The sequence below is a fragment of the Erythrolamprus reginae genome, chromosome 2, assembly GCF_031021105.1.
Source record: "Erythrolamprus reginae isolate rEryReg1 chromosome 2, rEryReg1.hap1, whole genome shotgun sequence".
NCBI classification, from domain to species: Eukaryota; Metazoa; Chordata; class Lepidosauria; order Squamata; family Dipsadidae; genus Erythrolamprus; species Erythrolamprus reginae.
The window spans coordinates 317334494-317356705 of NC_091951.1; the positions used below are offsets into that span (position 1 = coordinate 317334494).

Sequence of the window (22212 nt, forward strand, 5' to 3'; positions counted from 1 at the left end):
CAATAGGATAGGGATGGTAGGCATAGTGGTGCGCTTATACACGCCCCTTACAGACTTCTACCACCAGATGTAACACCAAGTCAAAATTAATAAAATACAAATCCAATTAATAAATAACCCTAGATAGACACGGTCTCCTTCGCTTTTAAACCTATCCAATCACCACAACCTATGATAACTAATTCCACAGTTAATTGTGGACTTTGTAAATAAGTAATTTCTTGTATGAGTCTATACTCTGGTGCATCTTATCCCCTGAAAAATATGGTAAATATTCTTTGGCACCTTAGTTGCTGGGATTTAATTATAGAACAACATTTTAAAATGTGGGACTTTCTTGTTAAAAATCCTGACAGCAGCAAGAATGTTTCATGCCCAAAAATGTAAAGATACTTTAATTCCCACAATGAATGACTGGCTGGAGAAACTGATGGAATTAGCAGAGATGGTTAAATTGATTGCCTTAATCAAAGAAAAGAATACAACTAACTTTGTTCCAGTTGGAAACCTTGTGCTAGATGTTGTGCTTGAGATGGAAAAAAATGGAGATGGAAAAAAAATGAAACTTTGGGTTTTTCTGATTAAATAAGTTTGTTGTTATAGAAATGACTAATATATATTACAGTACTGTGTAAAGCTAAATTGTTGAGGCTGTAATAATACCTTATTCTACTGTGAAAACTTGTCTGTCTTTTTCCCTTTTCTCTTTCTAAAGTCAATACTTATTTTCTTTCCCCCCTTCCCCCCCCTATCCTTTTCCTTTTCACTTTTTCCTCTCCTACTTTGCCACTCTCTTCATTTTTCGCTGAACTTTATATTTTGATAAACTAATAATAAATTAGAATAACATTTTTAGTTCTGGCTGGATTTTTCAGTGATACCCTTTCAGTTTTTCTCATAAGGATGTGATTGGAGGAACATATTTCCAACACCCCTCTGTGTTTTTCTATTCTGTCTAAGGCTTTTCAGTGAAATGTTTTCTGTACTCCAATTTTTCCTTCCAGCAATTGCTTTGGCACTATAATTTGCTTTCTAAGCTTATTTGCCTCCAGCCTTGAAACTGACTCCTGCTCTCTATATATCCTGAAAGCATTTCTTGGAGTCCTTTGATCTACAGCTTTCCTGGCTTACTTCCTTGTCTCTTTCTCTATAAATTTCCTTTTCTATTTTCTCATTTGAGATTTTTCTTCTTTCGGATTCTTTTTCTAGTTTGAACTACACTCGATTCATTTTTCTGCTTATACCTTCTGCCCCACTTCACTCTATTTTCTCACAGTTTCTTTTTCTTTTGGTCAGTCTTGTTTAATCTTTTTTCCTCCTCTTCCATTCCCTCTCCTATTTCACATCTTATATGTTTGCGCCTCTCTTCACCTTCAGTATATTTCCCACATCATTTATATGCCTTCACATTTTTTTAGTTTCCTAGCTTTGATTAGACACAGATATGATGGGGTCTAGTTTCAAGGAGTGATGAAAATACAACACCTGCTTCTAAAATCTGTGAAAACATTTATATAGAATCTCTTGGGAAATCATGGTCTCTCATCATAACAGCAGAACAAAGAAGAACCAAAAACCTGGGAATATTACTGTTTTACTGTAAATCCTCAGACCATGGGATTTTAACAAGGATTCAGTGAAGACACCTTTTGATCTACCTTTGCTTTTGATCTATCTTAATATTGGAGAAAAGCTTTTCTGATGTCCTTCTTTGATCAGGATGAAAGTCCTTCTCAAAGTAGAGTCAATGAACCCCAACACAAAGTCTTGGCCATTTGTGCACAGAGAGAGATGCATTTTATTAATAAAAGAGAATATTTGTAGCTCAGGGATGAAATGAAGGGTCCTTGGTGTTCTCTGAGCTTGGTGTTTTCTTCCTTTCATTGGCCAAACCAAGTAACATCATTCCTCAACTGAATTGTAGGAAGTGATTCCCCCCGCCCCATTATATTTACTGTGTGTTGTAACCATGACTGTGATCAAAGTCCTGGGTATTACACATGTAAAAGAAACAGGGCTTTGATCATGCAGCTGTAGCCATTATCTTGATTTTACTTTTTGACATCTCTTCTATATCCTATCAACAATATAAATCTTTCTAGATTGGATTATTGTAATTAACTCTACATGAGACTATGTTGGAAAAATCTTTTGAATCTTCAGTTGACCTAAAAGTGATAGTGAAGATGTTAGTGGATGTTTGCTTATTAAATGGTTTTATAGCTGCTTTGAAATAGATACACCTGAAACCAATAATTTTTAAATTATTCTGTCATCTTGAATGCAACTTATATTGCCTATTATCATAGCAGTCATACAACCATAACTTAATTAAAATTCTGGTATCTGATCATGAGAGACACCTACTTGATCAAAAAAGAAACAACTTCACAGAGGTCAAGTTCAAAGAGCTAATGAGGGGAGCATGCTCGAAACTGAATTAGCATTTGCTTTTAATTTAATTTTTATTAGAATAAAAAATAGATAAATTATTACGAAAAATCCATAACAAAACCATTTAAAAAGAAAACAGTAATAAATAAAATTAGCAATATAACCTGACATCTAGATCTTTCAGACTATTGATTTAGGGAAAAGATCTAGTTAATCATAAAAGGAAGAACAGCAAAACACATTTTTATAAATGTATATTTGCTCTTTTCACATTGGAAAGCATTTTTATTCCTTTTTTAATTATTCTGTATTTTTCAGAATATAAGATGCACCAGAGTATAAAACAAACCTTAGTTTTGGGGGAGGAAAATAAGGAAAAAATAATCTGCCTATCAGGTTTTCATCTGGCTGGTCTTTAGTCTGGTCAGCTTCAGCACATTAATTTGCTGGTTTTTAGCTAACGTGCTTGCCCTTTATCCCCTGGCTGGGAATAAAAAACAGTTTCTAAAACACTTTAGTTCTCTCTTTTCAGAGAGAAACAATGTGAAAATCAGGCAAAGGGATGATCGCTTCGCTAGCAAAACACAGAATATCGCTTCATGTTAGCACTTCCTTAGGGCTGAAAAAAGGCTCAGCTGATTGTTGGAGGGAGCAGCAATGAAAGAAGCAGGCAAATGGAAGATCACTTAGCTTGCATGGAAGATCACGTTAGCACCTCATTAGGGTTTTAAAAAAGCTTAGCAAAAGCTACATTCAGCTTATAATACGCACCCAAATATTCAGCCTCTTTTAGGGGGGGTAGGGTGTGTCTTATACTCTGAAAAATATGGTAGTTTTCTTAGATCAATAATTTTCAGGTAATGTCTTTACAATGTTCCAAGTGTATATCTGTTATATCTATTAAAGCTGCCAGGGTTGCCTTAAATTGATAGGAAACATATACATTTAATAAATAATAATAATAATAATAATAATAATAATAATAATAATAATAAATAAATAAATAAATAAATACCAGTGGTAGATACAATCCTTGTTTTTCATAATGTTTATGAGTCAAAGTAATTATGGAATAACACTTTGTGCAGAATTTCTTTTGAAATTTGTCAGCCCTTGTATTTTTCTAAAAGTTATTGAAAGTAAAATTTAATATCTGACATTTATTTTAAACAAGCAGTCTATACCTGGATAAAGTAGTCTATTTGAATACAGTTACTCTACAGTCAGAGTCCACGGAGAGAGGCGGCATACAAATCTAATAAATGAATGAATGAATGAATGAATAAATAAATAAATAAATAAATAAATAATTGCAAGATAAGATTTTTTCATAGTGAAATCCTTGTTCTTTAGAAATGTTACATTCAAAATACAATAGATTTTGAACATTATTAAAAATACATTGATTTAAGTGGTTAAACATCTAATTGGTTAAGAAATGCGGTTTGTCTTAAAGGTCTTCATTTTCTTCAGATCATAAAAACTGTCTGGGTTAAAACAATAAAAACCTGTTTCCTAGAAATGAAACAAATAATCACAGAAGCATCTGGGAACTGAAAGCCTCCCTTTTGGGTAGGCAACAATATTTTCAGATGCTTTCCATTCAATATCACTCCCATCTGTAAGCTTCTCTCTGAGACGAAATGGCTTACCTTTAAAAATTGCTATAAATGACGTGACTTCAGTTAAACATAATGTTTTGAAAGCCTGTCATCAACTGTTTGATGACATCTCTGGTATCTTACATTTTGTAAAAATGCCACTCTTTCTCAGAAACGGAACAGGGACTTTTGGGCTCCCCACATTGAAAACAACTTCATTGTCTATTGGCACCAGTAATTCGAACTTTTTTTTTTGTAGCGCAAGGGGACAGAAACACAGATGTTTTAAATATAATTATGCCTTTGGTCCTAGACAGCGTTTCCCTCCTGTTCTCTCCAAAAACGAGATTCCTCCCCCTCAGATGAGCCTTGATCTTCTATCCAATCTTGCTGCCTTCAGGCTTTCCAGTCTCTTGGCCCTTTGCCAGCTCTAGGATCTTCTACCTTTTTCTGGTTTTTTTCTTGCTCACTGACTTTCTGTGTAGTTCTGCTCCAGATCTTACATATATGCAGGAGACCTGCCAGGCTCAAAGGCCAGCATGTGTTCATCTATCTAAAGTTGCAATTCAGTGAGTGAGAAAACAGTTTCTTCCCACCCAGCCTTGTAGCCCCATCATACCTCAAAAGGACATAAAGGATACAAGTCCAAGAAAGCTTGTTGTGAGCTGCCCCGAGTTTTCGGAGAGGGGCGGCATACAAATCCAAATAATAAAAATAAAAAATAAATAAAAAAGCTGAGGACAGTTTTACTCAAAATTTTATCTCTGCTTAAGATAGTCCTAAGGACATATTGCCCTTTCCTTCCTCCTTCCCTCCTTCCTTCCTTCCTTCCCTCCCTCCCTCCCTCCCTCTTTCTTTCTTTCTTTCTTTCTTTCTTTTTTCTTTCTTTCTTTCCCTTCCTTCCTTCGTTTGTTCGTTCGTTTGTTCATTCATTCATTCATTCATTCATTCATTCATTTATTTATTTATTTATTAGATTTGTATGCCGCCCCTTTCCGTAGACTCGGGGCGGCTCACAACACAATAAAAACAGTTTATGACAAATCTAATAATTTACAATTTAAAATATTTTAAAAACCCCATTATTAAGCAAACATACATACAAGCATACCATACATAAATTGTATAGGCCCGGGGGAGATTTCTCAGTTCCCCCATGCCTGACGACAAAGGTGGGTTTTAAGGAGTTTACGAAAGGCAAGGAGGATAGGGGCAGTTCTAATTTCTGGGGGGAGCTGGTTCCAGAGAGTCGGGGCTGCCACAGAGAAGGCTCTTCCCCTGGGGCCCGCCAACCGACATTGTTTAGTTGACAGGACCCGGAGAAGGCCAACTCTGTGGGACCTAATCGGTTGCTGGGATTCGTGCGGCAGGAGGCGGTCTCGGAGATATTCTGGTCCGATGCCATGAAGGGCTTTAAAAGTCATAACCAACACTTTGAATTGGGACCGGAAATTGATCGGCAACCAATGCAGACTGCGGAGTGTTGGTGTAACATGGGCATACCTGGGGAAGCCCATGACTGCTCTCGCAGCTGCATTCTGCACGATCTGAAGTTTCCTTTCTTTCGTATGCTTCCTATCTTGCCATCAAGTGGCTTTTATTTTGCTTTGCTCATTTAAAAAATAAAAATAAGAAACATTCAATATATTTATTTTATCTTCTTTGACTGAAAATTATATGATATTTTGAATATTCAGAATTAACCTTAATTTTGAGGAATAAAGGGCAAGTTAGATGTATTGTATTTCATATCATATCTAGTTTGATCCTAATCTGGCTACAAGGTTACAGTTGCCCAGGTAGGGATTCTAGACCAGGTTCCCTTGGGTCTCTTTCCCCAGTCTGCCCAGCCTGTGTCCTGCAACCAGGCTCATGCTATGAAGGGATTTAAGGAACAGAATCAGCACCTTGAATTGGATGTGGAAGCAAAGTGGCAACCTGTGCAACTCATGTACCCCATCTGGAGGCCTGTGCCACTATATTCTGTACCAGCCGAAACTTCTGGGTATCCTTAAGGCATAGTTCCCTCTAAGCTGAGCAGTGAGCAATCGCTCACTTAAAAATCATCATCTCAGAGTTTTCAAAACCTGCCCAGAAGCCGAGAGGGAAGGAGAGAGAGAGGAAGAGAGGAAGAGAGAGAAACAGATAGAAAAAAGAGAGGAAGAAAAAGAAAGAAAAAGAATGGGAGTAAGGAAGAGAGAAAGAAAATCAAAATCTAGTTTGAAACTAGCTGAACTATTTAAGTGGCATTTTGATATTGATAGAGTTGCCCTATTATGAGCTCACTGTTATAGACACACAATACAGTATTTTATTTTGAAATTCTTTGAGGCAAAACAGGGTGGGTTTTTTGTTTGTTTGTTTGTTTATTTATTTGTTTATTTATTTATTTATTTATTTATTATTTCTGTGCCGCCCAGTCCCAAAGGGACTGCCGCTCAGACACTATACTTTTCCGCCCCCCCCCCCAAAAAATAGAGGGAACACTGCCTTAAGGTCAGCCCCATGTACAGCACATTATTGTAGTCCACCTGGGAAGTGACCATAATATCATATGATATAAATGTAGATATAGATACAGTTATAAAGTCAGGTACAGGACTATTTTACTATAACAGAGGATTTTCACCTAAGAACAGCTGTGTAGGCAAAGAGTTGTTATAATTTTATACTCACTTTGTTTGTTTGTTTGTTTGTTTGTTTGTTTATTTATTTATTAGATTTGTATGCCGCCCCTCTCTGTAGACTCGGGGTGGCTAACAACCGTAATTTGTTTGTTTGTTTGTTTGTTTGTTTGTTTGTTTGTTTATTTATTTACTTACTTACTTACTTACTTACTTACTTACTTACTTACTTACCTACCTACCTACCTACCTACCTATTTATTGGATTTGTTTGCCGCCCCATATAACAAATCTAATATTTAAAATAACTAAAACCCCTTATTAAAAACCAAACATACACACAAATATACCATGCATAAATTGTATAGGCCTGTGGGGAATGAATATCTCAATTCCCCCATGCCTGATGACAGAGGTGGGTTTTAAGGAGCTTACGGAAGGCAAGGAGGGTGGGGGCAATTCTGATCTCTGGGGGGAGCTGATTCCAGAGGGTCGGGGCCGCCACAGAGAAGGCTCTTCCCCTGTGTCCCGCCAAACGACATTGTTTAGTCGACGGGACCCGGAGAAGACCAACTCTGTGGGACCCAACTGGTCGCTGGGATTCGTGCGGCAGAAGGCGGTTCAACACTTTCTCAAACAGACTGATATTTCTACTATCTGTTGTGAATTTTATTGCATTCACATTTTCCAATAATGTTGTTTTCTGTTAGTTTCTCTGAGGTATTTGAGGAACGATGGGAAATTAAATGCCGTGGTCTTCCCCAATGTGCCTTTGGCTGATGGAAAGCGCCACACAGTCCTCCTTCGGTTAAGTGGAGTGCAGCATGGCAACAGTAAAGCTGAATTGTACGTGGACTGTGTGCAGGTGGATTCTGTTCAAACGTTGCCTAAAATATTTTCTGAGCTGCTGCAAAGCTCAGAATCCATAGAATTACGAACGTTTCAGAAGAAATCACAGGTGAGTTTTGAAGGAGGGGGGGGGAATTGTTTCTGATGAAAGAGCTTATGGCCCAGTGTTCCTGATCCATATTTGCATGCCTGGAATCTCCCAGAATTCATCATTGAAATCTGGCAATTTTTAAAAAAATATTTATTTATTTATTTATTGGATTTGTATGCCGCCCCTCTCTGCAGACTCGGGGCGGCTAACAACAATGATAAAAAAACAACATGTAACAATTCAATTTAATAAAACAACTAAAAACCCTTATTATAAATACCAAACATACACACAAACATACCATACATAACTTGTAATGGCCTAGGGGAAGGAATATCCTAACTCCCCCATGCCTGGCGACAAAGATGGGTCTTGAGTAATTTGCGAAAGACAAGGAGGGTGGGGGCCGTTCTAATCTCTGGGGGGGAGTTGATTCCAGAGGGCCGGGGCCGCCACAGAGAAGGCTCTTCCCCTGGGGCCCGCCAAACGACATTGTTTGGTCGACGGGACTCGGAGAAGGCCAACTCTGTGGGACCTTATCGGCCGCTGGGATTCGTGCGGTAGAAGGCGGTTCCGGATGTATTCTGGCCCAATGCCATGTAGGGCTTTAAAGGTCATTACCAACACTTTATTAAATTTTCCATAAAAATGACAAACAAGACGTACATACATTTAACATCTATTTGGGGTTGCAGTTACCCCACTTATTTTAGAAGTCTTTCTAGTACAGAAAAAAAATTTCACTAATAACTTATAAAATCAATCTTAATATTTCGAATGAAAAAAAATGTTTTTATATAATTATTACCTATAAAGTTAACAAAATAAAGCTATTTATAATATCTATACATATTTTTAAATCATTTAAATTTTTGTTTTTGTTTAACCATACATAAAATGTATTCCAAATATTATAAAATTCTGATTCTTCTTGATTGTTTAACCGTCTTGTCATCATATCCATTTCGGCACATTCTATAGTTTTTCTTATTACCTCATCTTACTTAGGAATGTCTCTTCCCTCCTCCCTTCCAATTTTGTGCGAAAACTATTCTGGCAATTTTTAGTAGTATGATTTTCAGAGTTTTTATTGTAATAAAACAAAGACGCGTGAAGCTTCCTGTATCTTAGCATCAGCAAGTGGGTTTCAGTAGGTTTTGACCAGTTCTAGAGAACTGGTAGTGGAAATTTTGAGTAGTTTGGAGGACTGGTAAATGCCACCTCTGATTGGTCCCACACTATCCTCTACCTCCTGAGTCCCAGCTGATCAGGAGGAAATGGGGATTTTGCAGTAACCTTCCCCTGGAGTATGGAGGGAATTGAGATTTTGCAATATCCTTCCCTTGCCACACCCACCAAACCATGCCATGCCCATAGTGGGGTACCACAGGGTTCAGTCCTGGGCCCTGTGCTCTTCAACATTTTCATCAACGACTTGGATGAGGGAATAGAAGGGCAACTGATCAAATTTGCAGATGACACCAAGCTGGTGGGGGTAGCCAGTACCCTAGAAGACAGGCTCAAATTACAGAAAGACCTAGACAGACCAACACAGTGGGCCCACACCAACCAAATGATGTTTAACATTGACAAGAGCAAAGTCCTTCACCTAGGCAGAAAAAACCCTGGACACACATACAACCTGGGAGAAACCACTCTTAGCAGTAGCGACTGCGAAAGAGACCTCGGAGTCTTGGTGGACAATCAACTAAGCATGAGCCAACAATGTGCAGCAGCAGCTAAAAAAGCCAACACAATCCTAAGCTGCATCAACAGGGAAATACACTCCAAGACCAGGGAAGTCTTAATACCACTCTACTACGCCCTGGTCCGACCACACCTGGAGTACTGTATTCAGTTCTGGTCACCACCCTTCAAAAGAGACATTGAAACTCTGGAGAAGATGCAAAAAAGAGCATCCAAGATGATTAAGGGATTGAAAACCAAGACTTACGAAGAGAGACTGAGGAAACTGGGCATGGATAGCCTAGAGAAAAGGAGGGCCAGAGCGGACATAATAGTAGTCTACAAATATACGAGGGGATGTCACAGAGAGGAGGGGATCACTTTATTCTTCAGGGCACCAGAGGGCTGGACGAGGAACAACAGCTGGAAGCTGACCAAGGAGAGATTCAACATGGCGATAAGGAGGAACTTCCTGACGGTCAGAGCGATCAACCAATAGAACAACCTACCAGCGGACGTTGTGAACTCCAACACTCTGGACATTTTTAAGAGAAGATTGAACTGCCACTTGACTGGTGTACTGTAGGTTTCTTGCTTGGGCAGGGGGTTGAACTCGATGGCCTTCATGGTCCCTTTCAACTCTAACAATAAATAAATAAATAAAACAAGCCACACCCACAGAATGGGTAGTAAAAACAATTGATTCTCACCAACTGCTTAGTTTGCTTTAAAAGAAAAATGATCAGCTCCCCCAACATTAAATACGAACAGAATTTCAGCCCCATGCTCCAGTGAAATCACTGCATTGCTGCCATGCCCTTTGAAACCCATAGGGCCCTTTCATCCCAAATAAAGGAGAATGGTTCGGATTCTTAGTCCAAACCTTGGCCTATCCTTTGTGCAGTACAGGTAGCCCTTGACTATATTCATTTAGTGACCTTTCAAAGTTACAATAGTGCTGAAAAAAGTGAAATAACCTTTATTTCATACTTACGACTGTTGAAGCATTCCCGTGATCCCAAGATCAACATTTGGGCACATGTGGCATGCATTTATGACAGTTGCGGTGGCCGGGGATCATGTGATCACCTTTCCGACAAGCAAAGCCAGATTCACTTAACAACCGGGTTACTTACTAAATAGCACTTAACAACTGTGGCAATAAAGATTGCAAGATGGAGCAAAACTCATGCAACTGTTGTCTTGTTTAGCCATAGAAATTTTGAGTTCAGTCGTCGTAAGTTGAGAGCTACCTGTATTTTGCCCTGCTTCTATCCCACAGATGGGATAGAATAGAATAGAATTCTTTATTGACCAAGTGTGATTGCACACACAAGGAATTTGTCTTTGGCGCAGATGCTTTCAGTGTACATAAAAGAAAAAGGGTGGGATGGGAAGAGTGTACAGGCAAGAAGAGGGAATCCACCAGGTCATCTCCCTTAGCATAATACTTGAATGAGGTCTTTGCAAGGTCCAGTCCTTCTCATAACTGGAAGACCTCTGCTGTGTTGCTTGCTTCTGTCTTGTTCCTTTTTCAAAGGAGAAGAATGTATGCACACAGCATGCAGAATATGATATGTACAGTATACACACCGCATGCAGAACACAGACATATGCTGGCTGTATGAGAGACAAAAACAACAGCTATATTATTGTCCCATACTCTGTGGAGATTACGTGAAAAAAATTTACCTATTCATAAAGTTGCTAAACTTCTTCTGTATTGGAACATAAGAAGAGCCATGCTGAATCAGGCCAAAGTCCATCGAGTCCAGCATTGTGTGTCACACAGTGGCCCACCAATTGTCCATGGGGATCTTGATCAGAAAGAGAAGGCAAGACCTCCCTTTCCCTTGACCCTCAACAAGTGGTACTCAAGGGAATCCTGCCTACCTCAACCAACATAGAGGCAGCACTTGGACATCCGTTTCAATAACCATCTATATGTTTGGCATCCATGAATCTGTCTAATCCTGCCTTGAAGCTATCAAGGCTGACAGCTGTCTCGACCTCTTCTGGAAGTGAATTCCATAAACCAACGACCCTCTGGGTGAAGAAATATTTCCCTTGATTTGTCCTCACTTTCTTACCTATGAGCTTTAGGGAGTGCCCCCTTGTCCTAGTATTGTGTGATAGAGAAAAGAATTTTTCTCTATCCACCTTTTCTATCCTATGCATGATTTTATACACTTTGATCAAGTCATCCCTTAAACGCCGTCTTTCAAGGCTGAAGTTTCCCCTGGCATGGAATTATTTTATTGGTGAAACTATATCCAGATAGATCTAATGCATTTCTAAAGGAAAGGTTTGGCTGCTTCATATATATTCGATGCATGTCAGTAGTCAGAAAATCAAAGTATAAATAATAATATAATAATAATAATAATTTATTAGATTTGTATGCCGCCCCTCTCCGAAGACTCAGGGCGGCTAACAAACAATAAAATGAAGGCAATAGAACCTTCCTTTGCCCCCTATTTTTTTTATTGTCCATGAGACTTTAGATGTATTTTTTTATTGTCCAGGAGACTTTAGATGACTTGAAGCTGATTTCAAGGGGGTCCTTGTCCCAAGTGGAAACTCTACAGGACTGTTTTCTCCCACAGACAGAGCCACCAGTTCAGTATTCAGGTAAGGTTGATATCTTGATTGTAGATAAATCAAGCAACTCTACACGAAACTGTTATTTAATGCCTTCATACAGCTGTATTTTTATCTGGGACTCCAAGCCATCTGCTTACCATATGCTGAATGCACTTCTACAGCAGCATGATCACTCAAGGAGTTCTTTAACATTAGATGTTCACGTTCTTAGAAATTTATTTGCTTGGTGGACATCTTTCCTAATATATCTTGAAACATAGAGAAACATAGAAACATAGAAGTCTGACGGCAGAAAAAGACCTCATGGTCCATCTAGTCTGCCCTTATACTATTTTCTGTATTTTATCTTAGGATGGATATATGTTTATCCCAGGCATGTTTAAATTCAGTTACTGTGGATTTATCTACCACGTCTGCTGGAAGTTTGTTCCAAGGATCCACTACTCTTTCAGTAAAATAATATTTTCTCATGTTGCTTTTGATCTTTCCCCCAACTAACCTCAGATTGTGTCCCCTTGTTCTTGTGTTCACTTTCCTATTAAAAACACTTCCCTTGACTTAGCAAATCTTAACAACAAAAAATAAATTTAACAATTTTGTTAGCAAATAAAATCGAAAAGAATATGGACGTGTTAAAATTAGTATACTGTATTTGGTGTATCAATAGGAATTAATGATAAATAGATATAGTAGAATTATACATTTTTTATTTATTTATAGTCTACCCAGCAATGACTCTGTGAAGTGGTTGGGCTGAAAGTCAATGACTGGCCCAAAGTCACCCAGCCAACTTTCATGCCGAAAATGGGATTAAAATTCACAATCCCCCAGTTTTTAATCTGTTGCCTTAATTACTAGACCAAACAGGTTCTCAATATAGAGTCTACATATAATACTTCAATTAGAACGGGTTTGTTTTTTATGTGACTGATATGTTTTGCATATGTTTACTTAGATACAAGTCAGATGCCATAATTCTCTATAAATAAAGATTTCTGAGATAAATTAAAGAATAGAAATAACGCTATATAAAGCATGCTTCATAGCTGTATTATGCAACATATAAAAAACAGGTCTTTCATAAATACTGTTTTTGAAAAGTATCACTTTATATCAGTAATGGCTCTAAACCCTTTAACACCGGTTCGCATGAGCTTCCTCCCGCCTATCGCTGCCACTAGTTCTTAGAACCAGCCGAACTAGGAGCAACAAACAGCTGGTTTATATGCTTAACTGCAAATTTGAAAATAATCACTAAAAATTAGGTAGCAAACCATACAGCTCCCACTGTGGCATATTTAATTACTACTCTTGTTCTTTAGAATCTGGAAGCATAAAAGCTTTTTGTTGTCCTTTATCGCATTCCTTTTTATTTCAGGGATGGGCAACATTAGGATGTCCTTAATATGTGACTAATAGTTGAGTACTGCCAAGTGGGTGGGGCCATAATGAAACATATGGATGGGGCTTAGTTGGGGAAATTTAGGGGGCAGAGGTGGATTCCTACCAGTTCTGACCAGTTCTGTAGAATAGGTAGTAACTTGGTGGCCTGCCATACCTCTGAGCCTGTTCTTTCGGCAGTGCCCTAGGTACCACCATCTTGGTTTCTTTGCTTCTGCGCATGCGCAGAAGCCCTTTTTTTTAGTGCGCAAAGCATGTGTGCAGCATGTCCCTGAGCAAACCAGCAGTAACACAATGCAGGACCCAACCCCGCTACCTGGACAGAGGGGATGTGCTCTGGGTTCCCTTTATTAAATGTGACCATCTTGTGGTAGCAAGGAAATATGCCTTCTTTTTTTTCAGCCTCAGCCCCGAAATAGCCCCTCCCTGCCCCCAAGATACAGACAGGAGTTTCTTGCCAGCGGTTGTGGGAAGCCCATAATTCTTGGCTTTTCTCCCAGATCCAGAATTAATATATTTGTGGGACTCTTGTGCTTGTATTATTGTGGTTGTTTTTAATTCAGGCTGTCATGTTTTGCTTTTAAAACATTTTTTTAAATGTTTTAAACTCTTTTAACTGTGTATTTGAATTTTAAAAGCTGCCCAGTCTCCTAAACTGGGTGGCCATTGTAATTAATTAATCAATTAATTAAGAGAAACTGCTGCCAGCATTCAGCAATCCTGCACTCAGGGAGTTGGAGTCTTTTGGCCCCCAAGCAATAGTGTGCTCCCTTGCTTTATTTTTAATCCATGCTTGGGTTGAAATGTCTTTCCAATAAAGAATAGTTCCCTGTAAATTAGAATGCCTAAGTATTTTATGGTCAAATTAGAATTTCATTCAAATTCAATTATATGATACACCTAGTGTTTGAAAGGACTGTATCACTGCTCGTGTTGCTATGATTTCTGACCCTAATATATTTTCTATTAGTTATTGATTGTCATACATGTCTCTACAGGTGACTTTAACAGGCAATTATTAAGTCACATGTTGCAAATGAACCAGGTACTAGTTGAAGTGAAAGATCTTCTCAGACAACAGGTACCTCTGAGCTTTCTCTTACAGCTTCTTTGTTTTGTGCTAAGAATTATATACGATAATATTATTTTAGGAAAGGAATTCAAATGCCCAAAAGATAGTTTAATCTTCTTCAATTTAGTTCTTCGTTTTTCTTGCTGGATTTCTATGCCCAAAATTGAAAAGGATGTTTTAGAATAGGAAGTTATGTCTAATTTTAGTACATTATTTATCACCAAAAAGCTCATTCATGCAAATGCTTTTAGACCTCCAGAATTATGAACACTAGAGCTATTTAGGCTGAGTGCAAGAAAATTATGCAAGAAATGTATGTCATAGATGCTGGAGCTGAATTTTAATTCAACAATCAAGCTGAACTTGCAATAAAGTTGGCATTCATGAAAATTATAAGGTGTAAATTTTAAATTAATACTTTGGCTTGAGAGATGCTCAAAGCTTAGACTTAAGTGCAAGCTACTCTATGTACTTCTACTAAATTCATCAGAGAGCTAAAATATGAAAGGATGGCTGTTTAGGTGGAACAGACTTATCATAAATTCAGCATGAATAAATATGCTAGTATCAATCTCATACGGACGATTTGCAAACCTAAGCAATGTTTATTTATTTATTTTATTTATTCAATTTTTATGCCGCCCTTCTCCTTAGTCTCAGGGCGGCTTACAACATGTTTTCAAAAGCAATTTTAACAGAGCCAGCATATGGCCCCCCACAATCTGGGCACTCATTTTATCCACCTCGGAAGGATGGAAGGCTGAGTCAACCTTGAGCCGGTGATGAGATTTGAACCACTGACCTACAAATCTACAGTCAGCTTCAGTGGCCTGCAGTACAGCACTCTACCTGCTGCGCCACCCCAGCTCTTATGTTATAGCATTAATTGTATAATGTGCCTTTTATGGACAAAAAGTAATGAAGTAAGAATAATCTGAGGTAGCTGGTTTTGTTTAATACTTTTATTTCTCCAATTAAGGTTAAGGAGACAGCATTTCTGAGGAATACTATAGCTGAATGCCAGGCATGTGGTAAGTCATTTTGATCTCCTGGGTTTAAGTAGGATTTTTATAAACTTAACAATTAAATCACAAGAAATCTGTTGTTATGCTTTGCTGCTAAGTATGTAGTTAGATGATGTGGGATTTCTATGGGGCTTCTATTGATTTCTATGGGATTTCCTTAAATAATGGTGGAAATATAGCCTTAAGTATAGCAATCAATCAATCTATTTATTTATTTATTTATTTATTATTTATTTATTTATTTATTTATTTATTATTTATTTATTCGACTTTTATGCCACCCTTCTCCTTAGACTCAGGGCGGCTTACAACATGTTAGCAATAGCACTTTTTAACAGAGCCAGCATATTGCCCCCACAATCCGGGTCCTCATTTTACCCACCTCGGAAGGATGGAAGGCTGAGTCAACCTTGAGCCGGTGATGAGATTTGAACCGCTGACCTACAGATCTACAGTCAGCTTCAGTGGCCTGCAGTACAGCACTCTACCTGCTGCGCCACTCTGGCTCAAATAATTTAATAGCCCCACTCTAAGCATGCTAACTCAGTAATTGTGCTATGCATGTTGCTGTTCACATAATAATTGCAGAAATTAACTACTCTTATTCAGTAGTACAGTGTTTCCCAACCTTGGCAACTTGAAGATATCTGGACTTCAACTCCCAGAATTCCCCAGCCAGCATTCACCAAATATCTTCAAGTTGCCAAGGTTGGGAAACACTGCAGTAGGAGAAATGACCTGCTCACTTACTGAGAGATATTTTCATTGGCTCTCTCGAGATTTATTTGATTTAAAATGCTACACTTTATAATCCTAGGATTGGGAATCGGAAGTTTCCCCACTCCTTCTCCACATCCTCCAAAACCCAAGTGTGAAGTCGATACTTGTTTCCCGGGGGTACACTGCACAGACACAATAGATGGGTACCAGTGTGGTCCTTGTCCCGAAGGCTTCACCGGAGATGGAATTATTTGCACAGATATTGATGAAGTGAGTTATTCTCTGAGTGATTTTCAGGGCTAACCTGAGGTACAGTATTTTGTTATCTGAAACATTAGTGGAGTTAGCAGAAGCTGAAGCTAACTTAAAAGAGAATCAAGTTTTCTAGCACATCCCAAGGCAGCAGGTGAATTTAAAAGTTGCAGGCATCCTGGCATAAATACCGTGTTTTTCAGAGTATAAGACACACCTTAGTTTTGGGGGAGGAAAATAGGAAAAAGAATCTGCTTACCAGGTATTCATCTGGCTAGTGTTCTTAGCCACCACACTGTTCTTTCCCCTGGTTAGGGCTTTAAAAAAACTTTATTAGCAGTGAGTAACAATGAAAGAGCTTGCAAGCTGGTAAGAGCTGGGAACATTAGCATCTGGTTAGGGCTTGAAAGAAACTTATTGGGAGCAAGTTAGAGCAATGAAAAAACCCTGGAAAGTCTTAGGGCTTGGAAAACATTCTTTGCAGAGAGTGACAATGAAAGAGCTTGCAAGGCGGTAAGAGCTGGGAACATCATTAGCACTTGGAAAGAAACATTCGGAGCAAGTAGAGCAATGGAAAAAAGCCTGCAAGGGCTTAGGGCTTGGAAAACATTCTTAGGCCTTGGAAAACATTCTTTGCAGAGAGAAACAATGTAAGAGCTTGCAAGTTAAGAGCTGGGAAGATTGTTAGCAGCTACTTAGGGCTGAAAAAAAAGCTACATTCAGAATATAAAATGCAGCCAATTATCAGCTCCTTTTAGGGAAGAAAAAGGTGCCTCTTATGCTCCAAAAAATACAGTAGCTTTGTTCTGTGTGAGAGAGAAGAATTACTACATCTGCCTCTTTGCATTTGTTCCCTATGATACAAATAGTGCTCAACTTACCACTGTAATTGAATCCACAATTTAAGTCATGATGATGGATAAGCAAGTTACCATGTGACCACGCCTGAATTTTTTGTCTTTTATGTGGTGATATTTAAACAAATTTGGTGGTTGAAAATGAATGCTCTGGTCATTAAACAAACACCGTGGTTGTTAAATGAACTCATTGTTTACTATGGGATTTTTTAAATTTCTGGTAACTAGAAGTAAATGCCAGTTTCTGCCAAAAACATAATCATGGTAATGGGATCACAAAGGTAAGGAGAACCTGGATGCAGGTTATAATGGGTCCATTGTAACCTCTAAAACTTGAAGATTACCAGTACAGTACGTGTGTTGTTCTAACTAATGGTATGATTGGTCCTGCATAGACAAAAACATGCAGTAATGAAGATCAATGCAATCCAAGCTGTCTTATTCTCTGACTAAGGATAATTTCGCAATGTCTAGAGCAGTGATGGCGAACCTTTTTTTTCCCTCGGGTGCCAAAAAAGTGTGGGCATGCGCTATTGTGCATATGCAACTGCCCATATCCATAATTAAATGCCTTGGAAGGCGAAAACAGTTTTCCCCATCCACTGGGGGCCCTCTGGAGGCTGGAAATAGTCTGTTTCCCAACTTCTGGTGGGACCAGTAGGCTCATGTTTCACCCGCCCCAGACTCCTGGAACCGGAGGAGGGTAAAAATGCCCTTCCCCATCCCCCCAGAGGTTCTCTGGAAGTCAAAAATGCCCTCCCAGAGTGTCTGTGCAAGCCAAAAATCTGCTAACTAGCACACATATGCACGTTGGAGCTGAGCTAGGGCAACAGCTTGCGTGCCAGCAAATATGGCTCCGCATGCCACCTGTGGCAGCTATGCCATAGGTTTGCCGTCACTGGTCTAGAGTGATCAACACCTGGAATTCACTACCTGACTCTGTTGTTTCTTCCCCCAATCTCAAAATCTTCAATCTTAGATTGTGTACAGTTGACCTCTTCCCTTTTCTAAGTGGCATGCCTAAGTATTTATCAATAGTTTCTATGTCAGGGATGGGCAATTAATTTTGCCATGGGGCCGCATGAGAAATTGGGATGGTTTTAGAGGGCCAGATTAATATAATTAACTCAGTTCTACCCAATACTGTATATTATTGGGTAGAACTGAGTTAATTATATTATAATTATAAATTATAATTATATATTATATTATATTATGTATTATATTATACAGTATATTATATTATATTATATTATATTATATTATATTATATTATATTATATTATATTATATTATATTATATTATATTATATTATATTATATTATAATTATAAATTAATTGCCCACCTCTTCCTTCCTCTTCTAGGTTTCTGGTGTGCATGCGCACACAACAATCAGTTGGTTCTTGTGCAGGCAGCAGTACCAAAAACCTGAAGAGCTGGTCTTCTGTTTTCCGGCATAAGCATGCGTGCCGGCCAGCTGATTGGCATATGTGCATACGTGGCAGGAACTGAAAGACTTGCCAGCCAGCGTGCATATGCGCACTGGATATCAGAAGTACATTTTCCAGTGCGCACATGCTCCCTGGGCAACCCCTCTTCCTGGTCGTGGCCCAGATGAGTCCATGCACAAAGTGCTCCCTTTTCGGCACCCGGTACCACCCACCTGCACACGCACTCCCTTTTCGGCAGTGCCAAAAAGGTTTGCCATCACTGGTCTGGAGCACCCATATTTCATTTCTGCAGCTCCTTTTAATTCTAATGTTAGAATTAGGGATTCAGAATGTTGAGTCGATTAGAGCATCTAACAAATATCTGCATGTTTAACTTGGTTGGCTGGATGCCTTATAATTGGTATGTAGTAAAAATTGGAATTCTGTCTTTCAGTGCCAATATAAACCATGCTTCCCAGGAGTGCAGTGTGTGAACAGGGCTCCAGGTTTCAGATGTGAATCCTGCCCACCAGGGTACATTGGGCAGATCATCCAAGGAATGGGAATAAACTTTGCCAAAAACAATAAACAGGTTTGTCAACTCATTGCTGTTCTTTACCACCAAACGCAGTCTGGTTCCTATAAATATTTTGCTTCGTATGAACTAATCTTTCTTCAAGATCCAATTAGTAATCTCTATACAAATGACTGCATCATTTCTGTATATACAGCAAAATATGGTTTATAGTATTAATAGGCTACAGTATTGATGGCCCTCTCATTTTAAGGCCCCGAAGGATTTTGTAACAGTTAACATTTATTTTGTCATTGTTTTATGTCTGGTCTAATATCCACATCCTTAGGTTCTTCCTGGTTGACTTTGTTGTAATGTGATACTATTATGGTACATTTTACCCTTGCCTTTTCTTGAGTGGAGCTTCACAGGGTCTCCCCATTTCCTTTGAAGCACCCCTCAGTCTTTACCTGGGATTCCATCCAGTTAATAGCTTATTAGATTGCTTAATGCTATAACAAAAAATGCTGGGATTGTAGCCATTGTGAAACAGTCACATGGGCACCTTACTTAATGACTGTTTCAGTCTACAATCAAGATTCTGGTGCCAGTGGTTGTAAGTCAAGAACTACCGGTAATTTAATTCTCATCTGCTTCTCACTTCAAAGGCTTGCATTCATGACCATTCTGCATTTATGATCAGAAAAGGCTATGAATGCTGCAAAAAGGAGATTTGAGCTCTGCTGGTATCCCTGAAGTTTTAAGTTGCTCCTTCTTTTTTCTAATCTTAGTGCAGGGGTGTCAAACTGGCAGATCACGGGCTGGATGTGTCACTTTCAGGCCACGCGCACCCCAGCTCTGCGAATGGGGCAAAGGTCACAAAAGTCACGTGATGGCAAAGTGATGCAGCAAGTTTGATACCTGTAACTTAGTGCAAAGACCTGCAACTTTCTCTGATGTTCTGTGATCATGGCTGTCACAGACCAGAGGGATCAGCATTGTTCTCATTAGCACATGGAAGGACTAGAAACAATAAGATGAAACTGCAAGGGAGTAGATTTAAATTAGATATCAGAAAAAACTTTCTAACAGTAAGGGTGATAAACCAGTAGAACAGTTTGCCACAGGAAGACTGGACAGTCACCTTTCTGGGATAGTTTAGTGAATCCTGCATTGAGCAGGGGGTTGGACTCGATGACCCTGGAGGTCACTTCCAACTCTATGATTCTATGATGGGGTTATAACAAAATGGAAACGTGATTTAAACTTTCCTTCTTTTTTTGGGTTCTCTGGGTTTTGCTTTGTTTATTGTTCTGTCTCATGAAGAGTTCTAAATCGTATAAAGGTTCACTCATTATCTTGGAGGTTTACATTGATTTGTTTGATTTTTTTTTTAAATGGAACTTACAATTTTTTAAAGTTAAGAAAACAAAACCCTATAATTTTTATCTACAATATAAAGCAGCTCAAAATAAAAACTTCTCTACAAAGAGCGAATGTAAACTTAATGCGAATTACGTGTTAAATGTTTTGCTTCTTTGTAATAACAGATTTCATTTGTTCCCCAGTTAGTTTAATGGCTTAATTTCCTCTCTTGTATCTCCCAATCCAATATAATCCATTCTTTGAAATATATATTCATTTATATTGTCTCAATACACCTGCCACAGTAGAATGATTTGGCTTTTTCTTCTATATTAAAACTCCATTATGATTTAATAATATAATTCTTTAAAGGTATTCTTTTTTCTATATTTTAAAATATGTATTCCTTTCTATAAACATGTTATTCTTAAATAGCAGATCTGTTATTATATTAGGCTTGCTTGGACATAGATGAATGTCAGCGTACAGCAAATGGAGGTTGTGTCCCAAATTCCCAGTGTATAAACACCATGGTAAGCATTACTTACAATTATCTGAGTTTATTCATTTTTATGTTTCAGAAATAACAGTAAAGGTGTCTTGCTGATGACTTTTTGCAGTGAATAGAAGTCACAAGCATATTCATATAGCTCTAGCAAGAGCACTTATATACCTCTTCAAAGTGCTTTACAGCCCTCTCTAAGTGGTTTAAAGTCAGCATATTGCCCCCAACAATCTGATTCCTCCTTGTATCGATCTCTGAAGGATGGAAGAACTGAGTCGACCTTGAGCCAGTGAGAATTGAACTGCTGGCATTTGGCAGAATTAGCCTGCAACACTACATTCTAACCACTGTGCCACCATAGCACTTATATATCTGAGTTATTACTTATTAATGGCTAAAAGCAGATAAAAACATGGAACCTTAATATTGATGGAAGCATGACCATGAGCTACATCCTTACGTTGAATAAGTTTTGATCTCCAAGGCTAGATGAATTGTGTCCAAGACATGCACATTTGTTTGTGAGAGGGAAGGGGTGTTAAATAATGACATGATAAAAATGTCAGGAGTTTTATACTTGCATTGGATGTTGAGATATTTGCAAAGTATGTAAGGCTGGGATTTGCATCATGAAACAAGCACGTATGCATTTATTTATAGATATATTCATTTATATATTGCATTTGTAGATTGTCTACCTCCCACAAGGAGGGATTGTGGGCGGCATATGGTATCATTTTATTTCATAATGACTTTCTGCAGATGCTGTGAATTACAAGAAATCAAAAGAAGTTGCCAATAGTTTAACTCAGTGTTTCTCAACCTTGGGAAGTTTAGGATGGGTGGACTTCAATATCCAGAATTTCTCAGCCAACTGGCTGGATTAGAAATTCTGGGACTTGATGTCCACTCTTCTTAAATTTGCTAAGGTTGAGAAACACCAGTTTAACTGAATATATGTATTATCTTTAAAACATCTTAGATAAATGTGTAAAATGCCAAATGATTGAAGAACAAAAGTTGAATCTAATCTCCAAAAAAGGAGTAAAAGGAAAATCCGAGGAGCAAATCCACAGAGCACTTAGTCTGACAAAATGTCCACAAAACCCCAAAGCAGATCATAAAAAAGACTGATCTGTTAAATATCTTGAACTCAATTCAATAATTAGAAGTCAGCCAAAAGAGCAAGCCTTCCCAATGCAATCTCATTTTTTTTGTTA

The 22212-nt window shown here is 38.4% G+C and overlaps 1 protein-coding gene across 3 annotated transcripts in view; it reads left to right on the top strand.

Annotated features, from left to right (window-relative positions):
- THBS4 (thrombospondin 4) overlaps positions 1 to 22212 on the top strand; it is a 74846-nt gene that overhangs the window by 24745 nt on the left and 27889 nt on the right. For 2 of the 3 annotated variants that reach the window (XM_070743231.1, XM_070743229.1), the window contains exons 3-9: positions 7330 to 7577; positions 11771 to 11876; positions 14249 to 14331; positions 15302 to 15353; positions 16165 to 16337; positions 19063 to 19200; positions 20943 to 21020. In XM_070743231.1, the coding sequence (XP_070599332.1) occupies positions 7330 to 7577; positions 11771 to 11876; positions 14249 to 14331; positions 15302 to 15353; positions 16165 to 16337; positions 19063 to 19200; positions 20943 to 21020 (878 nt within the window). The remainder of the gene's footprint in view (positions 1 to 7329; positions 7578 to 11770; positions 11877 to 14248; positions 14332 to 15301; positions 15354 to 16164; positions 16338 to 19062; positions 19201 to 20942; positions 21021 to 22212) is intronic. The other variant, XM_070743230.1, reaches the window with a different exon arrangement.